Source organism: Tachyglossus aculeatus, chromosome X4, assembly GCF_015852505.1.
Source record: "Tachyglossus aculeatus isolate mTacAcu1 chromosome X4, mTacAcu1.pri, whole genome shotgun sequence".
Classification (NCBI taxonomy): Eukaryota; Metazoa; Chordata; class Mammalia; order Monotremata; family Tachyglossidae; genus Tachyglossus; species Tachyglossus aculeatus.
This window is the reverse complement of record NC_052098.1, coordinates 11,702,406-11,719,936: the sequence shown is the minus strand read 5'-3', so window position 1 is coordinate 11,719,936 and position 17,531 is coordinate 11,702,406. Positions and strand designations below refer to the sequence as shown.

Sequence of the window (17,531 nt, the reverse complement as noted above, 5' to 3'; positions counted from 1 at the left end):
TGACTTGCCCAAAGTCAAAGAGCTGACAAGTGGCAGAAGCAGGATAGATACAAGGTAATCAGGTTGTCCTATGTGGGGCTCACAGTCTTAATCCCCATTTTACAGATGAGCTGAGTCACAGAGAAGTTAAGTGACTTGCCCAAGGTCACGCTGCGGATGAGTAGCGGAGCCGGGATCAGAGCCCATGTGCTCTGACTACTCCCAAGCCCGTGCTCTTTCCACTAAGCCACGCTGCTTCTCTGCTGTCCAGTCCCCTGGCTTACCTTCCTCTCTCCCTTCCCCGGATCCCCCACCAGAAGTGATGGATGGTAAGAGAATCCTGAAGAACACTGGAGCCAAGTTGATGGCTTACACTAAAGCAGCTCACTTCTCACACCTACAGGGCAGCAAAGGCCTGGACAATATGGGGGATATGGGAAGGATGAGGACCTTTCGAATCTACAGGTCTCTATCATCGCCTTATAAGGCCATACTTCCTGTACGTGCACATCTAGAGGCCACTTTGAAAGGTTATTAGTTTAGCCTAAAAACTCAACACGGACCTCTTAGGACTGACTGGAAGAACTCTTTAAGGGACGATACAGATTTAGCTCATTCTTCTGATGGGGGAATCTTGTTTATGCTGAAATGTTTCAAAGGGCTATTTGTGAATACACAACAGCTTTTAATAACACTAAACTATGCTAATACGTCAGTGACATGAATTTTTGAAAATTTCAACTTTTCTTTCACGAACCTATTCCCCATCCCATCACATTTCTGTGCTGTTCTCTGGATCTACTCCAGTTTCCCTGGAGTGTCCAGAGGGTATGATCAATACCAAACAGAGCAAACTCTCAGTCCATGCCACTGGAAAAAAATAACCCAAAACTTTACCTTCTAGCTATACTTTGCGCGCTCTCTCTCTCTCTCTCTCTCTCTCTTCTATTTCATTACTTCCATTTTTCTCTCAGCTTGGAACTGTCTCTCCCTCTCCCCCTCCCCACATCAGTCAGACCTCAGGTCTCATTACCTTCAAAGCTCTTCTAAAATCCCACCTCCTCCAGCTAGCTTTCCCCGATTAATTTCCTAGCACCCTCAGCCAACTTTATCAAGGTATGAACTTCCTTATACATTCACACATATAGGTCTGTTCAATATTTACTCTGACCACTCTAGTTGTGAATATTTTTATGTTTGTCTCTCCTGTTAAGTGTGGAAGCTCCCTGGTGGGGCAGGGAGTATTCTGTACTTCTCAAGCGCCAATACAGTACCACATGGGCACTTGATAAATGCTACTGCTACTACTGGCCACATGCTTGATCCCTGTGAGGTGCCACTGGGTACATCCCACCCACTTGGAGTCCAACTGTAACTGTTCTTGCCCCATGCTTCCTCAACCTCATTCTATATGATCAGTCATTGTTGTAGGTTTTTTTTTCCTTGTGCTCTTATGGATGGAGGTAATGATGAAAGTTAATAAATAAATAAATAAATAATTATAACTGCCCAGGCCCTCAGGGCTGAGTAAAATGGGAGAGGTGGGGCTACAGCTGCTGGAGACCAAGGAGACAGCAGAGAGGCAGGGGTGATACCACCATTCAAAACTGTCTGCAATTACTGGGGCCATTGGTCAAACCATTTATCCTTTTACAAATCTCAGGGACTTATGTCTTAGGGCAATCACCAAACCATTAGCTATGAGTCTGGAGAACTGATGGTGGGCAGATGTCACCAGGTTCTATAAATGTGCCTACATCCGGTTTATTTTTGGTAGTCTTCAATGATTTCTTTATCCAATTCTAGTTTGGTTTTCAATCTCTCACAAGTGGAATGCAAACACAATTCTGCATCTGAACAGCTAGTGATGGAAATTTTTCAAAGGATAAAAGTGAAAAGTGATGAAAAAAAATGGAAGAGCATCCTCCTTTTAGATCACCCACTATCGTCTTCCCCTCCGCACCCCCACACTTTTTATCGGAGGATACATTTTATTTGGTCTTCCTGTTTTGCCTAGCTAAAGAACACATAAAGAACCTTTTATATCTCTTGCTAGGCTTCTTTTTCAACTTTAGCTTTTTAAGATTCTGTCCCTAATCGTACTATTTCTTTCTATTCTTTCGTATTGATTTGTTGCAGTTTATGCTTTTTGTAGCTTTCCAATTTGCAGTCAGCACTGAAACAACGCAACACAGAGCTTCACTGGGTGAGACAGAAGAAGAATGGAGGATACCTCAGTATTGCTGTTAGGAGCACTGAAGTGGGAAGGATTATAAAGAAGCAGGAAAGAAGAAGCAAATGCTTCAAACGTCAAATGATACAAATCCTTGAAAAAGGTGGCATAGCTGTGAATTGCTGAGAGATCCCAGTGGCAACCAAACAATCGGGAATGGGGTGGCTCCTTGCAAGCAAAGGTTTTGGAAGCATTGTGATAAGAAGTAAAATAAAAAATGTCGCCAGGCACGGGAAACCAACAGACTAGAACAAAAGGTGATCTTAATGTGCCCAGAAAGAAAGAGATGAAAAGTTTTGCTTTGCTGTTTTCAGCTAAAACCACATGGATAAAATTTTTCTCTCGGTAGCATCTTCTCCAAAGGAGACATTTCATTCCAGCACAATTAGTCAACTATCTTCAGGTAAAGAAAATGGAAGCACAATGGCTTTATGAGTTAGTGGCAAAACTAGAACTGTACCTTCAATTCTCATAGCATCTCACGGAAAATTACTAAAATCTGGAGTACCTTTCTGAAAATTCTATAAATTTAAAGTCAAATCAAAGGATAGCATTGAAGGGTATAAACTCTTAATGGGCTATTATCTTTTAAGGCCAATTAAACCATAGCTCAAATATGCCAATGAAAATGTTCACTTTCCTGATAGTGGTCGCGCTTACACTTTTCTGCTTAAGAGAATTAACATCTTCAGTCTCATCTTTGTCCAGCCTCCCCTCAAACCCAATCCTTTATTCTCTCTGTGGTCTGGAAAAACAGGAGAGAGGAGACAAAAGACATCCAAGACCAAAAAAACAAAAACAAAAAACAACCTTCCAATAAAATCATTAGGATTTGGCACAGATATGGAATCCAAGTATGGCACGTGCAGTCTAGCAGACTGGCACACTGACTGATGTCATGGTTCCCAAATGCAAGCTCTGGGGTGGAACCAGTGGTACATAATCAATATCAAATGACAAGACAAGAGCAAGAACAACGAAGTTCTGAAATGTAGTGAGTCTCCTAGATTCAAAGATCTGCTCACCTTAACACAGCTATGATGGGTGGGGCATGCGAGGAGAATGAGCGACAGCAGGACACCTAAACAGCTGCTGGATGGAGAGTAGAAATTGGGAAACAAAGTAAGGAAGGCAGAGGAAGTGTTTTAGGGACATAAGACAAAGCCTCAGACAATGCCGCATCCCAGCTGAAAACTGGGAGTCAACTGCCAAGGACAGACCCGTGTGGCACGCTGCCGTTAAGAACGGGGGTGGCTCTCTGAGCAAAATCTTCATATGGAAAGAGATGAGGAGGCAAACGAGAAAACAGCGCCAGACACAGCAAAGATGAAGCACACCACCACACTCGGGGACAACCTTTTTGCGTGTCCAATGTAGCCGGGACTGTGGGTATCACATTGGCTTTTTCAGCCACACACACGCACTCATAGGTGAACCAAGACACCATCAGTGGTGTTTGACTCTGAAGGACAAATACATATATAGCGGTAGGTGGCTTCAGAAATGCTTCTCTGGTCTGCAAAGTGCTCTCCCTCTCTCTGTCTGGCAAGCTGGCAAACACAGGTCATTAAAGAAATATTATAGTATTAAAATAAACTTGAAAAGCGACAGCTCTCCAATTACGATACAGGCATTGAGTTACGATATCACTACTTTCTTCCTTTAGCTCCTCCATCAGCACTTGAGGTGATCCATTAACTCCCAGGTGTGTAATTAGCTGGTGGAATATGATTGTTGAAGACACCAGCATAAAGACCTAACTTTCAATTTTAAGACATTCCATCCACCCACCCCACAACCTCTAATTTTAGAAGGACAAGGGAGGATCTGGTGTAAAATGGACTAAGTGAAAAAAATCCTGTTACAAAATGGAAGTGTATAAGGCTTGCCATATGAAACCGTGAAAGAGATTTATGCTGTAACCATCACCTCCAAATAACAACTGAGTTTTCTATCTGGTCCTGGCCAGTTGCTCAAAGGCCTTCTGGACCCACGGTGCTCCCTGACACTCCAATTTCAAATTATTTCAGACGGGGTTCAGTGAGGTTTATTTGCCTCGTGGTAAGGGCAATGCAGGCCTTGATTGATCGAGCACCAATCCCCTCAACCATAAGCACTCCAATCAGGCTGCCTCCTCTCAAAAGGGCAGTCAGTTTAGCAGATTCCCCCATTTTTGCAGTTCCAGGACAAAAGCCCCCAAGCACACACAAACTCCCCCATTATCCAGTCTCCCTGCATTAGCACCTTGTATCTTCACCCAGCCTGTCTCTCTTGTCTGCTGGGTATTGATGAGCCCCTGGCGTTGGCACCTCGTTGCTTCCTGTTAAGTCCTTACAGACTACAAACACCCGGCTTTCACACCCTGACTCTCCACTTCTGGAGATGGACAGTCCTGGGCCTTCCTCCAGGGCCAGAGTCTTGAGGGGAGGGGCTCTCAGTCTTGCATCAGGGTCTTCCAGAGATGACTGAGTCATCAGCTCCCTGATGACTCTCTGCTTCTGTTCCTCCTGGCTCGCTGGACCCCTCCCCAGCCCTGGCCCTTAGAGGGCTTCTCCAGGTGTTAACAGGGGCTTTTCTGGGTGTTTGTATCCACTTTCAGATGGGTAAGGGGGTCTTCACGGGGTCATCAACAGTCCGTTTTCTCCTCTTCCTGTATGACAAAGGCAAGCTGTTTTCACACAGACACACACACACACACGCCCATCCTCCATCAGGGCAGCCTACACTACTGGGTAATTTAACAGACATTTACAATACCTTTGGATAAAAACTTCCAAACAATAAAGTCACCCCATCCCGCGCCTTTCAATCAAACTGGTCAGTTTAATCTTAAAGAATTTTTACTGCATCTATCGAGTTGGATTTATATTTATTTTAGAAATACCATTTTTACATCTTTGGTTCAAAAAAGACAATCTCAAGTCACAAGAACAAAGCATACAACTTGTGACTTACAACTCAAGTCACAAGCATACCATACAACTGCACTTTCATGAAGAAAATGACTTGGAGAGCAATCTGTTTATTCGAAGTAAAAAAATTTAAGAATATAGATTTCATTTATCTCTGCATACATCGTAGTAGAGGGCCAGCTGATTTTTTAAAATTGGGGTGGGTAATTTTTTGTGAGGACTTTCAATCCATCTTTAGCTGATACTCTCTGTAGCTGAAAGCCCTACTTCTGAACCTTTTAACTATGAAAGTTTTCTGTACATTCTATTGTATTCTTCCAAGTGCTCAGTATAGTGCTCTGCACAGAGTAAGCACTCAAATACGATTGTTTCATTGTGTTCTTGCTTTATTCCTACCCTGTCCCTCAGCTGCTGCTCTATAACTCTTCTTTAATTTCTTTACAGCATATACCCCATAAATCCTTTTCAGTCTATTCATTTTACAATTCACAAATGAAGGTAAAATCAGATTCTTCAAAGCACAGAACAGAGATATTATATATTCTAGTATACATGTAATCTCTCTTTATATACATACATACATATAGAGAGATATTTATCTTTCATACTCAAAGATGCCACTGATGGTAAAATAATTCACGTGTGTGTGTGTGTGTGTGTGTGTGTGTGTGTGTGTAAGAAGGCCACAGAACCCCCTGTTCTTTGTGATATTACATTTTTGTTTGTAGTGCTTGGCACTATTTTTGCCTTTGTGTCTCTGTCTCAAGATCCTTGAGAAGCTTCTGCTGGAAAAGAGCAGCCCCTTTCTTGATTGCTGTCCCATTTCGTAGCTGGGACGCAGCATTTTCAGAGGTTTTGTTTTACTGTTCCCTTAAAATAGCTTCTGTTTGGCTATACTACTGTGGTCCACATTCTTCACATAACCCACTTTAGTGAGGCTGTAATGGGACGAGCCTGGCTTCAGTGCTAGGAGATGGGCTTGGTTATTTATGATCCTACCTTGCCACACGATGTGGAGACTAGCTCTAAAGTGATGCTGATGGAACAGCTCAAGGAGTCAAATTTAGTGAGTGGAAAATCCAGGTCTCAGTGCTGTAGGGAAAGTTAGACAGGATTGCAGCTGAGTAAACCTTCTACTTGACCTAAAGGTCAAGTCATGATCAGTCTACCATGATCATGTAAGCCTTCTTGATTCGATTTTCTACTTCCTTGCCTATCAGTGCACTCATGGTCAGTGTTCTGCCTAGGTAACATAATTCAGCACCAGAATTTAGCGCTGTATTGCCAGTCTAGATTTTTGGTTAGGTGTATGGCTTTCCTGGTGGAAGCTGATTTGGGGAAACAAAAATATGCACGTCTTCTCGGGGGTACGCCTTTGGTCACGGTCATCTGCGGCTCTCTGTTTTTAGGACTTTGGGCTCAAAGCCTGTTGAGTTGGAAGTTTCACCAGAGGAGTGGAAGCTTATTCTAATATTGCAACCAAGTCCCTTTTTGTCATCCCATACAGGTGTTTGGCCATTTTTCATGGCAGTTGCAGTGACTTCCAACAGCTGGGACAAGTGCCACATGGGCAGGTTTTCTATGTTTCGAAGCGCCTCATCTTCAATAGTAGAAGGTGTGCCGAGGAGACCATTGTAATGTTTGTCTTCTACTCAGGATTCCCTCTTTTTGTGGGATGAGGCTGGAGTCATCTTCTCTCTTTAGAGTGACAGTCTTAGTTGAGTGATGGTCTGATCTGCATTGCCTTGGATTTCTTCTGCTTCGGCATCCCACCACCTGTCGCACATACTCCTCAACCCAGTGTTTGCTGTGATGCTAGTTTCTGTTCACCTCATCCTTGTCTGAGTCACGAGGCTCTGCAAGGTGTTATTGGTGCAGTACCTATGCTGCAAGTTGACTTTTCGCTGGAGTCACCTTGTATCAAATCCATCTTGGGAACTTAACCTGGATACCCCCATTGTCATGAAGACTGCCTGGTAGACAGTATTATGGAGAAATGCCCATTCACTGTTTAGAGTAGAGAGCGTGGGTGAAGTTTCAGCAGGGCCCTTGTAACACTGCTGCAGAGCGATTTGGGTGAGCTTTGCTCTCCTGGAGCTTACCGTTTAGCGGTCTCGGCTGTTTTGAGGCCATTTTTCGACACAGTGCCCGTAGAGTCAGGGGGAGCTAGAAGCATATTGGACTACGATCCGCCCGGCCCTATTCTGCCTGCTGCAATCCACATGACCTTAAGGGCCTCTCTGCTGCATTACGATGTAGTTGAGATGCCACTGTGTTTAGGGCCCAAAAGCACCCAGGAAGCTTTTCTCTTGTTCGGCAGGTGGAAGATGCAATTTGTAATCACGAGATGGTGTTTGGCACATCCATTTAGCAATAGCAGGCCATTGCAGTTGAATGTGCCAATCCCATGTGGCCCAAGGACTTTCTTTCACGTGTGGGTGTTACTACCAACTCGTGGGTTAAAAATCACCCTCTGACAATTTAGCTAATCCAAAGTTGCCATTCCCTCAACGAATTTGCCTCAATCTCCATTGCAACATTCTTTTACTTCATCCTAGTTTGGCATGGTGGGGGCAGATGGACTGATGAAGAGAGCAAAGTGCTTTTGCGTCAGTGGCAGATTTAGCATCATCAGACAGTCACTTATACCTCTGGGCAGACTTGAAGGACCATGCTTAGTGATTGCCTGATTGCAAATCCAGCCCCTGATAAGCACTGAGCTGAGGAGGGGAGGCCTTTCCAAAAGAGGGTGGATCCAGAGTCTCTCTATGAGCTTTCTACCCTATAGTTAAGTCTCACTTAATGCTGCAATATCAACTCTGTAGCTTGCCGGTTCATGCACTATTAGGATTGTGTTCTTGTATGGAAAAAACTGTCTTCAACATCACAGTGTCCTGGTATTCCATGAGGCAGTCGTTGCTTTTTTTAGCCCAAGTTTTTTTTTCCTCCTATTATCAAGGACAGATGGGACAGAAGTCCTGGATGGTGTTAGTAAAGGGGGTCCTCTCGGCCAGCTCTTTGGTTCCTCCTCTTTGAGGTTGGGCCCTGATTCCCCATAACTACTATGGAAATGAGAAGAGTTGATAGGAAAGACCTTCAGAAGCCAGGAGCGGGGTTTCTCCTGGACTGGCCCCATTTCTTCTGAATGGTGTGTAACTCCGGTGTCATGGTGGGAGTTTCTCTAGTAGTTACAAGACACCCCACAAGGTACAGAATACCAGCACCCCTGCTCTGGATGCAAAATGTACCTGGTTTGGTCCTGGTTCAGAATAAGGAGAGCAGGATTTTTAGCAGGATAACAATGGGAAAATATGGAGAGAAGTAGATAAAGCAGCTGAACAAACCTTGCTTACAGATCAGTGTCTCTCTAGGCTGTCAGAGTGAAGAGGAAAAGAAGTTTCCTGAGCAAAACCTACCTGCCCTGAAAGCAATTTCAATTTCCCGGTAACAACTGTGAAGTTAGGCACAAAGCACTGTGGGAAATCATAGTACTGCAAATATTTAACGTTTCCAAGAAAATGCAGTGAAATGTGTAGTCGACGTGTTTCCATTTTGGAACAAGTCAGCTATATTCCATGGAACTTCATGGGAATAATACACGATGCTCATCTGAAGAGAGACCAAGTACAGGTTACTGCAACTCTGTTAAGTACAGATGAGTCGCCTCTTCCCAAAACTCAAACTTTTGAGCCATCCTCCTAAAATCTGCTCATGCAGAATTAAGTTACAGTACTTAAAATGAGAAAACCAAACTTACCCTTCTAGATTTTACTTAAGCAATAAATGGGATTGAAACACTAGTTTCTAAAACATATTGCCATTGATGGATACAAGCATTATGTTATTCCCCTTCTGGGCTGGAGGCCAAAAATTGCTCTTAAATTTCTATTCTGAACCAGAACAATCGAGGTAACAAAGATTCTTGAAAAACCAATATGCAACTAACACTTTACCTTGTCCTAAGAGCCAGCCAAGCAGCATCGATATCCGCATATAGGTTCTTCTCTGTAGGTTTCCCAGAACTTGCACCATATCCGGAGTAATCATACGAGAATATATTGCAGTTTATGCGGGATCCAAGTCCTATGTAAAAGCTGCTCATCTGACCGAGGTCAACAGCATTTCCATGTGAGAAGAGCAAAGTATACTTGGCGTTAGGTGAACAGCGCACAAACATGCAGGCAATTCTATTACCTTTGCTGGTTCTAGTCATGAAACACTCAATAGCATCTTTTTCTCTAGAAGAGTATTGCCAATCCGCTCGTTCTGAAAGATGCAGAGTCCAGCGACTTCCACTTTCATCACACATCAGAGTGTAAGTAGGGTCAGGTGGCAAAAATGCCAATTTAGAAGCAATTTTTCCTGGACATGGTGGACAGCAGAAGAGGCAACACAGTTCACTAAATGAAAGATTATTCATCTTCTACTCTGGAAGAGAAAAGGAAGGGGGAGGGGGAGAGAGAGAGGGGAGGAGACAGGGAGAGAGAGAGAGAGAGACTATTAAGCCCCTTTCAATTATACAGGTTCCAATAATATGCATTTGTGCTTATTTCTAGAGATATTTAAAACAAGGATAAAGATGACAAACTGCACTGGGGAGCACACATTTATTTTTAGTAATGCATATTTTAATAACGTAGCTCTTTAAAAATTTCAATAGCACACAACCTGACCACTGAAATATTGAACACACCTACCATTTCTGACTTTCCAACAGTTCTTAAATGATTTCCTCTTAAGAAACAAATACCATTGGTATTCAGTGAATGCTCTCATCTTTTTTTCTTTTAAACAAATTGGGAAAAAACATTTTAAAATGAAATCTGAGTTGATATGCCAGAAGAAAGGGCCACAAAAGATACTCAACCCAGCAGTAACTTATTTTAGGTTGAAAAGCATGCTATTTCTTTTCAAGTACTGGCTATTCATCAAGACAAAAATCAAGTTTCTACCACTCCAGTAAATTTTCAAGTCATATCGGAACTGAATCAAAAATTACTGCAAAATTAAGCTTCATATTTTACACTCATATAACTCCAAAAGGCATGAACCCAGTTTGGAATCATAACATGGATGGAATCAATCATCATCAATACTAATATACATATATGTGTGTGTACAATCAATCAATAGTATTTCAGTGCTTTATGCTGCGCACACCATACTATGTGCTTGGTGCTTTGTACACAGTAAGCGCTCAAAAAATATGAGTGAATGGGAGAGAGAAAGACACATTCTCTAGCCACAAGGAGCATTCAATCTAAAAGGAGATCTGAACCTATTGACAGTCACCCTTCTAAACAACTAATTCTGACATCTACTTGTCTGATTGAACTAAAAGTACTACCAATTCTGTTTTATTAAATCATTTAAATATCTGATCTAGTCAATGCAACATACATTTCTATCACGCTGATGTTCAAAAGGAAAAGCTAATTAAATTTTAAGGACATCAAATCCAAAATAATCTTTCATGAAAATAATGGATACCTCTACACAAAGGTATGCATCAATCTTATTTAATCAATCAATTGGATTTTTTTTAGCACTTACTGTGTGCAGAGCACTGTACGCATTGTGGGCAGGGAACGTGTCTACCAGCTCTGTTATACCATACTCTCCCAAGCACTCTGCACACTGTTATGTGCTCTGCACACAGTAAGTGCTTGATAAATACAATTGATTACAATGTAACAAGAGTTGATCGACACATTCCCTGCCCGCAACGAGTTTACATTCTACAGAATAGTAATAATAATAATAATATGGAATATTTTGGGGAGGTAATCTTTCATACTAAAATACCATTTTTTGCCTCAAACTTGAATTGGGCAAGACCAAATAAGGGCAGCAATGGCTGAATTATGAAGGAAAATAAACTTTAGGCCATCACATATCACCAATCCTGCTGTCAGCCCACCTCAGGGACCCAATGGGCAGAGAGCACGAGAGAAACTTCCACATCCACACCTCTCACCGTGCAGACCTATTTCTTGTTCCTGCCTCATTCTTTAACCTCAAATGGACAAACAGACCCACTGATTATTCGATAATGACATTTACCACACGCTTACTATGTGCGTGCTGACCACTGTACTGATCGTGTTAGCGATGAAAACAATCTAGCACCAGTTCAGGCAGTCCTCATCCCACAGAGTCTTATAATCTAAGTGGGGGAGGACAGAGAGAGAGGCATTAGTTCTTTCAGGTCTCTACTATCACCTAGTGAAATTCGTTCAGTGTGCTAACTGGTTCCCTCAATCAATCAATGGCATTTATTGAGTGCTTACTGTGTGCAGAGCACTGTATTAAGCGATTGGGGCAGTATAATATAATGGAGTTGGTAGACATGTTTCCTGCCCACAGAATCAGGGAACATGTTGAGAGGGCAGGGATGCAGAGCTGGGACAGAATCCCAGCAATCCCAATTCAATCAATCAGTGGGATTCATGGAGTACTTACTGTGTGTAGAGCACTGTACAATATAACAGAGTTGATAAACGTGCTCCTTGCCCATAAGGTTTTCTAAAGATCAGGAATGAGTTGATTCTTGAACAACAGAGGCTTCAGAAAGACCATAATTCCAAGAAGCAAAACGAAAAACCATTTTTAAGCAAAAGCAGATGCGAAGCATGTAGACAATTTGGAAGAAATTTGTTGGGTGCTCACTAATCATTTCAGCCAGTTATGTGCATAAAAATCTCTTGGTCATTAATCTCATCTATGACTAAGAATGACTTCCAGACATATTTTTGAACAACCTAAAGAAACTATTTTCTCTGCAGAAATGAACATGCTTCAAGCTAAGATATTAATATTTTCACTATATTTAGTAAAAAAAGACCAGGCAAATATGAAACAGGGCCTAATCTGATGTACTCATTTGCACAATCCAGCAAAGCCAGCATAAAATTTTAAGGAACAACTCCCTTGCAAACATCAGTCATTACTGGCTTAATAATAACCATTAAAGATATAACTCCCTGAAGAACTAAGAAAAGAAAGAACGGTTCAAGCTTGGGCCCCTGGAGGCTGGTTCTGCTGAATTCTCCTCACCCACAAACTCAAACTGAAAGATAACAATGCCATAAGGCGGGGATCCACTTTAGAATATCCAATTAGTTCTTTCATAATGGGCATCTTCACTAGACAGGCTCTGGAGAGAACATGACGTGATGCCAAAAGAAATGTTTGAGCACACTCACAGAGCACGTACTAGGGCAATTTTTTTTTTAAATATTTGTTAAGCATTCACTGCATGCCTGGCGCTGTACTAAGGTAGATACAAGATAATCAAGTTGGACATAGGTCATGTCCCACATGGAGCTCACAGTCTTAATCCCCATTTTACAGATGAAGTAACAGAGGCACATAGAACTTAAGTGACTCACCCACAGTCACACAGTAGACAAGTGGTGGAGCTGGAATTAAAACCCAGTTCCTCTGACTCCTTTGCCCAGGCTCTTTCCACTAGGCTGTATGAATTTTCCATTTCATCAAGAACATAATATCTACTTTATAGGAAAATGTTACAGAGTGGAAATGGAATAGTAAAACAGATCCATTTTGCAAGGAGAAACCAATTAAATTGTTATTACCTTGGGGAAATACACCGTGGCTGGAAATTGGTAGAGGTATCTTAGGAACTCCCAAAGTTTTTCTATGATTTTGAGTTCATTTGGAAATATTTTAGGGCATGGCAAATTTCTTGGGTCAAAGACCCACTAAAATGCTGTTTAGAAAAAAGGCTAGCTCTAGTACAGTTTTAACTCTGAATCTCTAAGTGGAATTACCATCTGTTTTTAATACATTAATAAACAAAGAAGTCAACCAACAGAGTTTATGATTCAGTATGTCCCTCCCTATTACATCAAACTATTAAATGCTTAATTACTGTTTTTAGTTTTCTTTGGGAAAATAGAAAGTGAGTGGGGGGAGAACAGGATGCTAACTACAGTGTCCTGTTAGTCTAAAAAAAATGAAGAGAAAAGATCGTAGCTATATGAGGCTTATCCTTGGATCTGCACCCTTTGGGCACTTGACATTCACCCCACCCTTAGACTCAAAGCACACATCCGTAATTTATTTATATTAATGTCTATCTCCCCCCAGAGACTGTAAGCTCCTTGTGGGCAGGGAACATGTCCACCAACTCTGTTGTACTCTATCAAGTGCTTAGTACAGTGCGCTGCACACAGTAATAATAATAATAATAATGATGGCATTTGTTAAGCGCTTACTATGTGCAAAGCACTGTTCTAAGCGCTGGGGGGATACAATGTGATCAAGTTGTCCCACGTGGGGCTCACGGTCTTAATCCCCATTTTTACAGATGAGGTAACTGAGGCTCAGAGAAGTTAAGTGACTTGCCCAAGGTCACACAGCAAACTTGTGGTGGAGCCGGAATTCAAACCTAAGACCTCTGACTCCAAAGCCCATGCTCTTTCCACTGAGCCACGCTGCTTAAACACTCAATAAGTACTACTGATTGATTGCTATCCAAAGGTTACTTGTTAATGTATGGTTACTTACATATGATTACTTGTTAATTACCTGTGTAATAGCAAAGAAGTTCACAGCCAAGTTTTTAATCCAGTAAAAAGGGGGATTTACAACGAATTCGTTTTGATTTATATGGATTGGCTGTAAGCGTCTTGTTGGGTAAGAAATCCTAAAAAAAAAAAAAAAAAAAGGAAAAGAAAGAAAATGCATGCTCCAAACTTTAGGTTTCGCTAAATGAGTTCTCTCAAAATTAGAGAAAGGAGTAAGTTGCTTTAGAAATATAATAATAATTTTAAAACTTAGAAACAAGAAAAACAGACATCGATGGACTCCCCAATACCCTTGGCTGACAGAATCCCAACTATGTGGAGTTCTGGGGAAGGACTGGACTGGGACTGGACAAAAAACAGCCTGGGGGTGAGGAGACACATCTGACCAACCAATTAAATCCATCCAACACACCACTGGCCAAAGTTAAAATTAGATACTATGCCATCAGTGCACCTGGATCAAGTTTATTAGTATGTTTGTGCTGTCAATATGTGTGAAAACAGCCCCAAACTCTCTTTGTTATGGCACTCACTGTATAATTTTATTGGTAGGAATTGTATGAGCACGGCACACAAAACATACTGGAACTCATTAAGTTATTCTTCAGCCCAAAAGATTGTTGATGTCTGGGTTAGACAGTAGCAGTCAGTCATTTGTATTTATTAAGTGCTTTCTATGTGCAGAGCACTGTACTAAGCGCTTGGGAGAGTACGAGATAACAATAAACATTCCCTGCTCACAATAAGCTTACAGTCTTACTCAACTACTGCATCAGTCTCCTTGCTGACCTTCCCACCTCCAGTCTTTACTGCTGCACTTTGCTGACCGGATCATTTTTCTACAAAACCTCCAACGGTTGCCCCCAACAGATATTTCAGTATCGCCTTTAAAGTGCTCCATCTGTTACCTAATCCCGCTCATCTCCCATTCCAACCCAGCCCGCACACTTCACTCCTCTAATGCCAGCCAACTCACTGAACCTTGATCTCATCTATCTTGTCGCAGAACCCTTGCCCACCTTCTCCCTCGAGCCTGGAACTCCCTCCCTGTTCATATCAGACAGACCATCACTCTTCCCACTGTCAAAGCCCTACTGAAATCATACCTCCTTAGGCCTTCCCTAACTTCTCATCTCCCCACCCTCCCTTCTGCACCGCCGATGCACTTTCTTTTATGTTATATATTAGGTGCTTACTATGTGCCAGGCACTGTACTAAGCGCTGGGATAGATACACATTAATCAGGTTGGACACAGTCCATGTCCCACATGGGGCTCACAGTCTTCATCCCCATTTTACAGATGAGGTAACCGAAGCCCAGACAAATGAAGTGACTTGTCCCAGGTCACACAGCAGACGGGTGAAAGAGCCAGGATTAGAACACAGGTCCTCTGATTCCCAGGCCTGTGCTTCATCCAGTAGGCCACGCTGATTCTCCAAGTGCAGCATCTAGGGTAGGGTTGGTGCTACTTCATAGGAACATCTGGCTAGTAAACATGGGCCCTGGTCCCTTGCTTAAGTCCAGCTAGGAGACCTACCCAACAGAAGCAAAGGTCTTCACTTCTGCCTCGAGGTCGGGGGCATAAGCTTTCTTCTATCCTGCAACCCTCAGCACATGTCCATTCTGCACTAGGGCATGCACAGGGAGATTTAGAACCCATTCAAATTTTATACATACAAATAACCCTAAATTTGCTTAAAAAAGGGACTAATTTCTATTTGTTTCTAACAGAGACCAGTGGGAAAAAGTTTTTTTTAATGCTGTTTTATTGAAACCAGATGGTAAGAAAGAAGGAATTCTTGCCCAGTTCCCCAATCAATATACAAGCTCATAGGTCATGATGTTAAACAGATGTTAAGAATCAAGAGTTCCCTTTCTTTTGGGGGTCCAATAAGAACTCAATTTTCCTGAGATGGAAGTTATTTCCTAAATTTGTAAGAAAGAATTACTTAGGAACCCACATATCTCTGGGAACTTTTTCCCCTGCACCCTGCTAAGGAAATGTATCTAGGAGAAACCTTCCACCATGAAGAGGAGTGTTAAAAATCTCTGCATAGAAAGTAAATACTTTTTAAAAAAATAGCATTTGCTAAGCACTTACTATGTGCCAGGTACTGTACTAAGCGCTGGGGTAGATATAAGTTAATTAGGTTGGACACAGTCCCTGTCCCACATGAGGCTCACAGTCTTAATCCCCATTCTACAGATGAGGTAACTGAGGCCCAGGGAAGCTAAGTGACTTGCCCAAGGTCACACAGCAGATAAATGGCAGAGCTGGGATTAGAATTTAGGCCCTTCTGACTTCCAGACCTGTGCTCTATCCTCTAGGCTCTGCTGCTTCTAATCTCCTTTGTCTCTCCAGTTAGGAAGAGAAATACTGAGTATTCTGGACTGTGAATAACTCTGCTAAAACTTCAGACTTAATTTTTTTTTTTCTAATCAACAAACGATTTCATTTGTGTGGTGATAGCATTGAGGCAACTTCTCAATAATATGCTATTATTTTTGCTTACCTCACGTCTAGGTTTTAAGTAGGGAAAATTTCCTGATTTTGCAGGAAAAATTACCAGTACATAGATATGCCCTTGCTTCATCTTATGCAGGCCTATTATTAGGTCAATATCTTTGTGATCTTCAAAAAATAGACCTGCCATTCATGCTGCTGAAGGAACCAGTTTCATGCTTACTTTACAAAATTTTATGACAGGAATGATTTTTCCAAGTCCAAGATAAGAGACATGTGAGATTCCGTTTTAGTTTCCTGAGGAAACGGATTAGGTAATGTTCTGAATGCATTAAATCCTGCAATATACTATTTACTAATTTCTATTAAAGTTTTAAGAAAAACCTAACCTCTCCTTTACTGTGGATTCTTTATTTCTTCTGTAGGGAAGAAAAGATCTGCAAAATTCCAAGAAAAACTTAGCAAAGATAGAATATATTTTGACCCTGTCCTTGGGAGAAGAGCCCCAGGGAATCCATACACAATAAATACTGGCAGGGAATTCCCTGTCAATGGCCTTGAATTTTAACTTTTTGAGCTTCTATAAAAATTTACAAATGCTTTGCCCCTCACCCTCCTTACAGTTCTTTAAAGTCACATATTTCAGCAGATTTTTCTCTAAAAGCCTGAAAACCTTTTTCTATTAATACCCAAATGGCAGTTACTTTCTTTGAGAGGGAATGAGTCTCAAAGATTAATAATAATGATAATAATAATAATGATGGTATTTGCTAAGCGCTTCGTATGTGCAAAGCACTATTTTAAGTGTGGGGGAGGACACACACACACACCTCACTTTGTAAGAATTTGGCATGGTGCTGCGAAAGGTTGTATAAGACCCTCAATTAGACTGTAAGATCCTTGAGGATATGGACCTTATTTTTTTTACTTTTGCTGTATTCTGCCAAGGGCTAGTACAGTGCTCTGCACACAGGAGATGCTAAATAAATACTCCTGAGAAACAGCCCATGAAGGGAATTATTTCTGTTCTATATACTTTCGTGAACACTGCTCTCACATATCATGAAGGGAAGCAGCGTGGCTCAGTGGAAAGAGCACGGGCTTGGGAGTCAGAGGTCATGGGTTTGAATTCTGACTCTGCCACTTGTCAGTTGTGTGACCTTGGGCAAGCCACTTAACTTCTCTGTGCCTCAGATACTTCATCTGTAAAATGGGGATTAAGACTGTGAGCCCCACGTGGGACAACCTGATCACCTTGTATCCCTCCAGTGCTTAGAACAGTGCTTTGCACATAGTAAGTGCTTAACAAATACCATCATTATTATTATTATTACTCCTTAAGAGAAAATTGTTATGGAAGTTCAAAGAGGAGGATGTCCAATTAACAATG

General features: G+C 41.8%; 1 protein-coding gene across 7 annotated transcripts in view; it reads right to left on the bottom strand.

The window, feature by feature from the left end:
* Positions 1 to 17,531, bottom strand: part of ABHD17B (abhydrolase domain containing 17B, depalmitoylase) — a 49,911-nt gene that overhangs the window by 14,320 nt on the left and 18,060 nt on the right. For 2 of the 7 annotated variants that reach the window (XM_038769639.1, XM_038769640.1), the window contains exons 3-4: positions 13,678 to 13,795; positions 9,078 to 9,547 (exon numbers count right to left, since the gene is read on the bottom strand). In XM_038769639.1, coding sequence (XP_038625567.1) covers positions 9,078 to 9,544 — 467 coding nt within the window. In that variant the 5' untranslated portion in view covers positions 9,545 to 9,547; positions 13,678 to 13,795. Of the gene's footprint in view, positions 1 to 9,077; positions 9,553 to 11,586; positions 11,689 to 13,677; positions 13,796 to 17,531 lie in introns of those variants that run through there. The other 5 variants (XM_038769635.1, XM_038769637.1, XM_038769636.1 and 2 more) reach the window with 3 other exon arrangements.